This window comes from Staurois parvus, unplaced genomic scaffold, assembly GCF_062004578.1.
Source record: "Staurois parvus isolate SC_StPar_1 unplaced genomic scaffold, SC_StPar_1.0 ptg000192l, whole genome shotgun sequence".
Classification (NCBI taxonomy): Eukaryota; Metazoa; Chordata; class Amphibia; order Anura; family Ranidae; genus Staurois; species Staurois parvus.
The window spans coordinates 7,266,831-7,277,971 of record NW_028317988.1 but is presented as its reverse complement, the minus strand read 5'-3'; the positions used below and the strand labels follow the sequence as shown (position 1 = coordinate 7,277,971).

General features: G+C 42.7%; 1 protein-coding gene across 1 annotated transcript; it reads left to right on the top strand.

The window, feature by feature from the left end:
- The first annotated feature begins 4,101 nt into the window (after positions 1-4,101).
- Positions 4,102-10,585, top strand: LOC149461791 (uncharacterized). The gene is given in 2 exon segments (XM_089677830.1): positions 4,102-5,552; positions 5,555-10,585. Coding segments are annotated over 2 exon segments (5,490 nt in total). The 5' UTR covers positions 4,102-4,699; the 3' UTR covers positions 10,192-10,585.
- Positions 10,586-11,141: the final 556 nt, after the last annotated feature.

Below are 11,141 nucleotides of genomic sequence, written 5' to 3'. Positions count from 1 at the left end.
AGGATATGTGAGGTAGATATCCCAGGAGGCAGAGGAAGGGCGCTAGGCCATTTGCACCTGGTGTAATATTGGATAAAAATTGATATCAATGAAGCTTTGACATGAACTAAAATGTGGCTTTTCCAGAAGCGAATTGCAATGGACTATGTACAGGCAGTCCCCAAGTTACGAATATTCGAGTTACGAATGACTTGTACGTACAAACGTAGTAAGAAACAAGAAGTGAGAGGAAATCTACCCCTAGGAAGGGAAATTTACTCCTGTAAGAGTTATCATGGGAAAAAAGTGTCTCCACTGAAGGTTTATCACCAATCCTTGTTTCCACGACAATCAAAAATTTTCAAAATCCAATTGTCACAGGGACAGAAAGAGGTGAAATCTTCTGAATAGACCGCAAAAAAACATTACAGGGGTGTTAACCCTTCCTTATGCTATCCAAAATGTAAACATATTTTTTTGGTTAGAGTTACACTAAAAAAATGTACCTGTTCCAATTTACATACAAATTTAGCATAAGAACAAACCTACAGACCCTATGGTGTTCATAACCCAGGGACTGCCTGTATTAATGAAGGTTACACAGCCAGCTGACATCAAAGAATACTAGATGAATGCCTAAGATCATTAGCACGTTGAATAGCAGGACCCCTAGAGGTGTTTACTGCCCAAACCTGGCCAGAATGACAGCATGCCTCCTGGAGGGGGAGCAATCATGTGGACATCTGCTCAAGAACTCATCTCTGGCTCTTGGACAGAAACAAGCTTTAATGGCCTTTGGTAAAGATGTCTTCAATGACTATGATTACCAACACCCAACAGAGGGTGTGTCCCAAGTCTGGGCAAAACGGGCCCTGGTATCCACTTGCCCTCCAGAAGGATTTACCCCCTTCCTGACCAGACCATTTTTTGCTTTGCGGCACTGCACTACTTTGACAATTGTGCGTTCATGCAATGCTGTACCCAAACAATGTTTATATAATTTTTTTCATACAAATAGAACTTTCTTTTGGTGGCATTTGATCACCTCTGGGTTTTTATTTTTTACGAACAATATAAACGAAATCAAAACTGCCAATTTTGAATAAATAAACAATATTTTTTTACTTTCTGTCATAAAACATATCCAATAAAAAAAATTCTTCATACATTTTGGCCAAAATGTATTCTGCTACATGTCTTTGGTAAAAAAAATCCCAATAAGTGTATATTGATTAGTTTGTGTGAAAGGTATAGTGTTTACAAACTATGGGATATATACTGGAATTTTTATGTATTTTTTTTGTATACTACTAATGACAGTGATCAGCTATTTATAATGGGACTGCGATAGTGTCGTGGAAAATCTGCCACTAACTGATGCTGGAGTGAACTGACTCACTGTCACTGATATCACCACTAACACTAATACAGTTACCAGTGCTAATAATATGCACTGTACTAATAACACTGGGTAGTAAGGGGTTAACATCTAGGGCAATCAAGGGGTAAACTGTGTGCCTAAGTATGTGTAAAGTGTGTAATGTGTGGTGCTTTTACTAAGGATCTTGTTGTTTTATTCCCTGCTTAGCAGAGAATGGAAAAACAGCAAAATTCCCCATCACTGAACACAGCTTAGTATTGTTTACAATTACAGAGCTGTGTTCCGTAAAAGACTGAGCTGATCAGCGGGTTCTGGTGGTCAATCACTGTCTGGAACTCAGTGATCGTCATGTGCTATAATGAAACACAGCCAGGCCAGCGAGCATGCATGCGCTAACCCTCTGCCCACAGATCACGTACTAGGTAGTACAAGCATGAGAGTCAATGAGAATGAGTATACGTTAAACTAGAGGGAAGTCCCCTTCCTTCCCCTGTTCCCCATCTCCCTGTTACCCTATTATTTTTCCTCAGATAGCACTACCCGCTTAGGAGTTGCTGAAGATTTGGGTCCCCCTATAGTTCTGCACAGCCAGGCAATACACGTTTTCACAGACTTGAATTCCAGACATAGTAAACAGTCCTTGAGCTTGTTTTTTTTTATGTTTTATTAGAGGTATTTAACTTGGATGAGGTTAAGGGGTGTATGGGATACCCAAGGGAACTGCAAACTGAGGAAAACTTCTTGGAAACTATGTACAAGTCTAAAGGCAGAACTTCTCTTCTGGGAGAGCTCTCCAGCCTCTCCTGGTGTTCCACCCCCGACCCCAGATAAATCCTCTCCTTTACCCAGCTGTCTGGAGGAATCCTTGGACAAGGGGATCCAGTGGCTACCACTTTAAGTTACTTTAAGTCCCGGGTAAGGAGCTAGTCAGGTTTAATACCAGAATGCTCTTTCCCAGGGATTACCCACTCAGTCCTTGCTTGTGAGTTGGTTTGGGCTGGTGGCTGCTGTCAGGCCTTTTGCTGGGCTGGTTACTTCCCTGGCTCCACAGGTGGTCCTCCCTCTGGGGACCAATGAGGCTGAATGATCCTTCTTTCCAGATCCCAGCCTGTAGGTAGGCCCCCTCCTAGGTTCCTGCATCTCTGCATTCCTCACATCTTCCACCCGAACTCTCCTGCTGCTGAGCAGGCTAAAGCACACTTAAAGGCTGTCCTGGCCCCATGCAAAGCCTCCTGCTTAGGGATTGGCCAAAGTCCTCTGAGTGTGCAGGCCAGCCCCTCCTCAACCCCGCCCACTGCTTCTAGAAGATTCTCCAAGATTCTAGAGCAGAGGGAGGTATCAAGGAACTGACCTGCAGAGCCTCTCAGCCCTGGCCCAAATTTGACCCTGTGATTATTTCCCCAGGCTGCTATTCAGCCTTTCTAACTGAAAAAAGCAGAAATGTAACTAGCTCCCCCTGGCTATCTAGAGGGGCTAGCCTTAATTTTAAATAAACTCAACCTTTGTTTCATGATGTAGTGTTCCTTCATTGGCAACCCAAACAGAGCACATTTGACACCTGGGCAAGAAAAAGGAACCGCAGTGCTTCAGCACCAAACAGGTAAGAAACCTTTAAAAAAAATGTATCCAATTCTGGGAGAGGCCTGGGGTAAAGAATTGGTTTTATTGGGCGAAGGGCCTCTTAACCGAGAAATGTGATTACATTTGCTAATTACATAAATTGTCCAAATAGTAAACATGTGGCAACATTTTTCACTTTATTGTGATTATAAATGAGAAGAAGGCACCCTTTGGTCTTGAATAAATGTGGTTTACCCTCCACATACAGAAATTGCTCTGTACAGTAAGAGCTGTGAAAATATAGAACATTCCACAAAACCTAGCTTTTGACAGCTCTGTAGATGGCTTCAAAAAGGCTGGATGTGGAGGGAAGGAGGGAGAAAAAGAAGAGAAAGGAAGGAAGAGGGGAAGGAGAGGGAAGAAAGAAAGAAAAGAAAGAGAAAAGAAAAGAAAGGTAGAAATGCAGAGTGGGTGGTTTTATATTTTTTGGGGTTGGGTGGTGGGGAGGAGGGTGGGGATATTAGTTTTGAGATGGGTAAGGGAGTAAAGATTGAAAGAGATACATTTGAAGGTTTTGTATGTATATGAGAATAACGAAAGAAAATGTAATTTTTTACACAGAAAATTAATAAATATTTAAATTAAAAAAAAAAAAAGGCTGGATGTGTTTCTAAATGCACTTAATATAATTGGCTATGAATGAGGGCATGAAGTGTGGACCTGTGCCCTCAAATATGCAAGCCAAAGACAAATGTCTAGCTGCTAGTATTTTCCCTGTTGATGATCTGTCCTATTTAAGTTACCATGCCCTGTTCTGCACTGTCTTTGTGTAGTGGCAAGGATTTGCTTCCTTATGTCATAGGTTCCCCTACTGGTAACTAATGACCTGATAATTGGTGGGGGAATACTCAGAAAGCAGTGGGAGGGGTGTAGAGATTAATTAAAGTGTAAGTAAAGGCATTGTTTTCATTTTGGATAGAGTAAGGGAGGGTTATGACCCCTATCTTTTTATTTTTGCCATTTTCTGTGTCCTATAGGGGAGATTCCCTTCACTTCCTGTCTCATAGCAAGGGCTTTTTTTCAGCTGGAACATGGTGGAACTCAGTTACACCACCTGTGCTGCCACGCAGCTTTACTGTTTAGCTGTTGTTATTTACATGTTATGTTATAATGTTATTTGGTATCATCCACACACCCCTGCTGTTTCTGACTAGTTGGTTGCTTCCACCCTTCATTTCCTGTTGTAACTCCATTTTAGTTTAGTGGTTATCAAGATGCTGTAGAGTGAGGAGGCTATGTACATTACTGGAAATTTACCTATGAAAACACCTTTATGTTCACACCTTTGTTACCTTGAAGTATAAAGAAGCATTGGAAAATACCTCTGAAGTTGTTATTCATTGAGTAAACTATCTGTTAAGGCGATCATTCAACTTGCTGCACACATTCTGACAGACTGGGTCTAAACGAATCTCGCCACAAGTACAACCGATGCCAAGACAGAACAGTAAATTTCCAGTAAATCTCCATGAGAATTCATCACACAGCCATCTCTGCAGCTTCGGAACTGTGAGTAACCATTCTCCTGTATGAAGAACAGTAATCTTGTCTGTGCACTGAGTGAAGCATTCAGTGTGAGCCAGGCTGCTGCTCTAGCTGCCTCATTGCAATAGACATTCAGCTCCCCAGCTCAGCCTGCTTGCAAATAAAAGTAACTACTTACAGAGCTGAGCTTCTGCAGATTTCCAACAAGACACTAAAACTACAGCACTTGTCATTATGTCTGACAGAGATCCCACTTATGAGTCACCTGCATGTAATCAAGATAAAACAGACACCATGCTGCATTCTGCCCGTCCTGTTAGAGCCCCTCATCCATCTTTGAAGGCAAGGGAGGCTTATGATGCAAGTAAGGAAGAGACATACAGTAACCTGACTGCATTATGGGAGAAAACTTTAAGTTGTATAACAGCCAGTAATGAAACTAGCAACAATTCTGAGCAATTGAACACTGCCCTCTCAAGGGTTAAGAAGGCATTTGAAAATTATAAAAGACTTTCTGAAAAGTACTCTTCCCTTTTGTCACATTCCAATGTAGAGGAAGCTTCAATAGAATTAAAGAACTTTATTTCTACTGACCAGCAGAGACATACCACTTATCTTGAAGCAAAGACACAGATAGAGGGTAGATTAGCACAACTACATGAAACTACATCCTGTATATCTGCTTCTTCCAGACACTCAGGAAAATCAAATAGATCTGCCCGCTCATATCATAAATCATCTTCTAAGTCATTGCGGTCCTGCTCTGTAAGGTCAACACTGAGCGACCAAATACTCAAAGCTCGCCAAAAGGTTGCAGTAGCCCAGGTTCAAGCCACCTGTTCTGAAAGAGAAGCAGCCTTCAAGGCAGAAGCTAAATGCAAGGAAGCAGAAGCTAAACGCATTCAAGCAAGAATACAAGCAGAATCAGAGGCTCAGCTAGAAATCCTTCAGAAAAATAGAGAAAAGGAAGTAGCCTTAGCGGAATTATCTGTCTTGGAACAAGCCCTTTTAGAAGAAGGAGCATATTGTCCCAGCTTGGCTGCTTGTCAAGACCCTGTTGAAAGGACCCTACAGTTTGTCTTAACCCAGAACCACCTACAGTTGGAGATTCTTCCCATAATCATCCAGCAAGTCAATCAGAAGGCAACATGTCGTCAAAGCAAGCTGATCAACCAGACGCACCTTCCAACAGAGACACTCCACAACTACCACGTGCCACAAAATTAAGTGTACCAACCTATCCAGCTCATGTGCCACCACAAACATATGTGAATAGAGATTACAAGGGCACAACAGAAGACTACAGAGTGAACTCTATACCTCCTGTAATACAGTTAACTTCAACTTCAAACGCACAGAGATCTTCAGACACCAGACCCTTACCTGGATTGAACCCATCTGCAATACCTTTCTCTCCACCTATCAGCCAGCATCAGATACCAACCATGATTCAAGATGGTGCACCATCAGTATCACCTGTGGATGTAAAAACTGAAAGGGTTGATATTGCAGAGTTCAGCAAGTACATGATTCGGCGAGAGTTAATTACTACTGGACTGTCTAGATTCGACGATCACCCAGAGAACTATAGGAGTTGGAGATCTACATTTAAGGCGGTAACCAAGAACTTGGACATTGAACCTCAAGCAGAACTTGACTTACTAATAAGGTGGTTGGGGCGTCAATCTTCAGAACAAGTAAAGAGACTTAAATCTGTCTACATTTATAACTTTGAAGCAGGCCTCAATGCTGCCTGGGAACGTCTGGAACAAGACTATGGGAGCCCCGAAGTCATTGAATCTGCCTTATTCCAGAGACTAAAAGACTTTCCTAAGATTTCTGTTAAGGACAATCATAGGCTTAGAGAGTTAGGTGACCTCCTTCATGAACTTGAAATTGCTAAGTCAGATCCTAGTTTGCCAGGTCTTAGCTATTTAGACACTGCTCAGGGCGTAAATCCTATTGTAGCAAAGTTGCCTAGTCATCTCCAGGGAAAGTGGACTAGCGTAGGATCAAAGTATAAATATGAACACCATGTTTCTTTTCCCCCCTTTTCCTATTTTGCAGAGTTCGTCAGGAAGATCGCAAGAACCAAGAATGACCCAAGCTTCCTGTATCCAGATACAACCATCTTTCCTTTAACTACTTCAAAGGGTATTGCCACCAACAGTAAATTCAGGGACTTAAGGCATCCTATTGCCGTGAGGAAGACCGCTATCACGTCCAACGTCTTGGCTACAGACACTAAATTACAAGATACCAAGGCAAGTAATCTTGATCAACAGTGTCCCATTCATAATGCACCACATTCTCTCTCCAAATGTCGTGCATTTAAGGACAAGCCTATTGAAGAACGCAAGACATTTCTCAAAGAACATAATATCTGTTTTAAGTGTTGTGCATCCTCCGATCATTTCGCTAGAGACTGTAAGATCGCCATCAGATGTTCCCTGTGCAACAGTGCGAGGCATGTGGACGCACTCCATGCAGACCTGTTCAAAAGGAAACCTTCACCCGGCAGCAACCCCAAGACCACCTCAGATGATGGCGGGGAGAGAACTGAGCAACATGCTGACCCCGTAACCACAAGATGTACAGAGGTGTGTGGAGAAGGGCTTCATAGCAAGTCTTGCAGCAAGATATGTCTTGTAAGGGTTTTTCCTGAAGGACGTCCACAAAATGCCATAAAAATGTATGCCATACTAGACGATCAGAGCAATCGCTCGTTGGCAAGTACAGAATTCTTTGACTTATTCAACATTCATGGAGAGGCCTGGTCCTATACCTTGCAGACATGCGCAGGAAGGGTCAATACTTCTGGAAGAAGGGCCCATGGCTTTATAGTGGCATCAGAATATGAGAACATAGAGTTTCCTCTTCCTACTCTAATCGAATGTGATCAACTACCGAACAACAGAGAAGAGATTCCCACACCTGAGGTTGTACGTCATCAACCTCATTTGAGCCACATTGCTAAATGCATTCCTACACTTAACAAGGATGCGAAGATCTTGATTCTTCTAGGGAGAGACATTCCTAGAGTTCATAAAATAAGAGAGGTATGTAACGGTCCAGATGATGCTCCTTATGCCCAGAAACTTGATCTTGGATGGGTGATAATAGGAGAAGTTTGTTTAGATCAATCTCACAAGCTCTCGAATGTAGCTTCCTACAAAACTAATGTGGAGGGATCATACACCTATCAATCGATGAAATGTCCATTGCACTATTATGTGAAGGAAAGATTTGATTTCAATCCTGAAGTTCCATATCAAGCTCTCCAAGGCATTACTTGCAAGCTCACTTCTCACAAGGATCTTGGTGATGCAGTGTACCAGACTACTTGTGATGACAACAAGATTGCTCCTTCGGTCGAAGACAAGGAGTTCATCAAGATTATGAATGAAGAGTTCTTCAAGGACAACTCCAACAGTTGGGTAGCTCCATTACCCTTTCGTGTACCAAGGCTTACTCTCCCTAACAATCGAGAACAAGCTTTAGCCAGATTTGCTGCACTTAGGAGAGACTCCTTGAAAGTATTGGAAGAACTTAATATCCCACGCTGCTATTCACCTACTTCAACTTCAAGAAGTCAGAGGAAAGAGATCCATATCTTTTGTGATGCGTCCACCGAGGCTATAGCGGCCGTGGCTTATCTCAAGATCATAGATTCCTCCGGGAGATCCCATGTCGGGTTTCTTCTAGGAAGAGCCAAGTTAGCTCCAACACCGGCTCACACTATTCCAAGATTAGAATTGTGTGGAGCAACCCTAGCTGTCGAAGTTGCAGAATTCCTGCAAAATGAAATGGACACTGAAATTGATCAGGTTAAGTACTATACTGACAGCAAGGTCATACTTGGCTACATATGCAACAGTGTAAGAAGGTTCTATGTGTACGTGGCTAACAGGGTAGAACGAATAAGAAAAGTCAGTAAACCTGAACAATGGAACTATGTCCCGACTGGTTTGAATCCCGCCGACATTGCCACGAGGTCAGTGCCAGCAGTTGTCCTCACGCAAACCATTTGGTTTACAGGACCCAAGTTTTTAACAGATCAGTCTTCTACAAACTCAGAAGAAGATATCGATTTCTACCTGGTGGATCCAGACACTGATCAAGAAATCCGCCCTGAAGTTATAACATTGAGTTCTAACATTTGCTCAAGAAGAAACTTGGAGGTAAGACGTTTTGAACGTTTCTCTTCTTGGAAAAGACTGGTGAAGACTATAGCAAGATTGAGTCATATTGCACAGATTTTCTGCAAGTCCAACCAGACATCATCTTGTCATGGATGGCACACCTGCAAGGAGTCACCCAATGCGTTAGAGTATGAGAAGGCAGAGTTATTTATCATACGTCGTGTGCAAGAAGAAGTCTTTGTAGAAGAGATTAAGTGTTTGAGAGGCAATAGACCAGTCTCAAAGGGTAGTCCACTATTCAAACTGAACCCAATAATTGACAATGAAGACATGCTTAGAGTTGGGGGACGACTGAATAAGTCAAACCTGCTAAGAAGGGAACAGAACCCTTTGATAGTACCAAGAAACCACCATTTGGCAACCTTGATTATCCGGCATTACCATGAGAGAGTCAGACATCAAGGAAGACACTATACCGAAGGTGCCATCAGAGTTGCAGGGTTCTGGATAATTGGAGTGAAAAGACAAATAGCCACGATTATTCATAACTGTGTCAAATGTCAGAAGTTGAGAGGTAGACAGCAGTATCAACAGATGGCTGACCTACCCGCAGACAGACTGAGTGAAGATGCACCCTTTACATATGTTGGAATCGATGTGTTTGGACCATGGATAGTAATGGCCAGAACTCGTGGTGGTGAAGTCAACAGCAAAAGATGGGCTGTAATGTTCACTTGTTTAAGTGTAAGAGCTGTACATATCGAAGTGATTGAGTCAATGGACACTTCAAGTTTTATCAACGCTCTAAGGAGATTTCTTGCTCTAAGAGGTCCTGTGAAGTTGTTGAGATCAGATTGTGGAACTAATTTCATTGGTGCTTGCAGAGAGTTACAGATAGACCAACAACAAGTTGGAAATTATTTGAGTGATCAAGGCTGCGTATGGAAATTCAACTCACCACACTCTTCGCACATGGGCGGAGCATGGGAACGCATGATTGGGATGGCAAGGCGCATACTGGACTCAATGTTGCTTGACGTAAGTTCTTCACGCCTTACCCATGAGGTGCTCACCACATTCCTTGCTGAGGTCGCAGCAATAATCAACTTAAGACCATTGACTGCCGTATCTACAGACCCAGAATTTCTGACTATCTTAACTCCAGCTACATTATTGAGCAGGAAGATTGGACAGATTCAAGCGCCAAAAGGTATTTTCGATGAAAAGGACGTATATAAATGTCAGTGGAGATACGCTCAATACCTTGCAGATCGTTTCTGGGACAGATGGAGGAAGGAATACCTCACACTTCTTCAAGGACGTAAAAAGTGGCAAACCCAGAAGCCCAACTTAAAGGAAGGGGACCTAGTCCTGCTAAAAGACCAGCAAACTCACCGGATCCAGTGGCCAGTTGGACTTATTACAAAAGCCATTGCCAGTGATGATGGAAGAGTCCGAAGTGTGGAAGTCAGGATCGTTAAGGACGGAGACTCAAAAACCTTCCTCAGACCAGTCACTGAGATTGTCCTAATTATGCCTGCTTCTAGTAATTCTGATTCAGTGTTATGTGAGGGAGTCACTTAAGACCTCTAATATAGCTAACTTGCAGATTTGAGAAGGTTAGATAGTATTTTACTGTATGCAATGTTAATAGTATTTTATAAGGAAGAAAAATAATTGTGTAGTGGTATCTCTTGATACCAGACGGGGAGTGTGCTGCCATGCAGCTTTACTGTTTAGCTGTTGTTATTTACATGTTATGTTATAATGTTATTTGGTATCATCCACACACCCCTGCTGTTTCTGACTAGTTGGTTGCTTCCACCCTTCATTTCCTGTTGTAACTCCATTTTAGTTTAGTGGTTATCAAGATGCTGTAGAGTGAGGAGGCTATGTACATTACTGGAAATTTACCTATGAAAACACCTTTATGTTCACACCTTTGTTACCTTGAAGTATAAAGAAGCATTGGAAAATACCTCTGAAGTTGTTATTCATTGAGTAAACTATCTGTTAAGGCGATCATTCAACTTGCTGCACACATTCTGACAGACTGGGGCTAAACGAATCTCGCCACAAGTACAACCGATGCCAAGACAGAACACCACCTCTGTGTCAGGCCTTTCTGGTCCCTGCTCACCACTATCATGTGTAAACACAGAAGTCCAGCTTCTGTGTTTACAAGTGCCAGCTTGTCTCCCAACGGCTCTCACAGATCTGATCTCCTGAGCAGCTCCCACTGAGTGCAGGATAAGTGCCCGGGGTGCAGCAAATGCCAGCACCCCCACTGGATGATCTCCCTGCAAATGAGAGAGGCTGAGTCACCTACAGTGTGCAAAGAGGTACTAGCATTGGCTGGGTGCTTCAGCTTAATACAGCAACAAAAGTAAGACATGTGGAAGATATTGGAGCTTTTAAGGAGGGAGGAGGGTGGGAGCAGTGGAAATGGGGGTTGCATGCAGAGGTCAGAGCTGAAGAGGGGTGAAAGTGAGATGTGGATGGGCATTCAGAGGTAAGCAGCTGTGGAAGAAAAC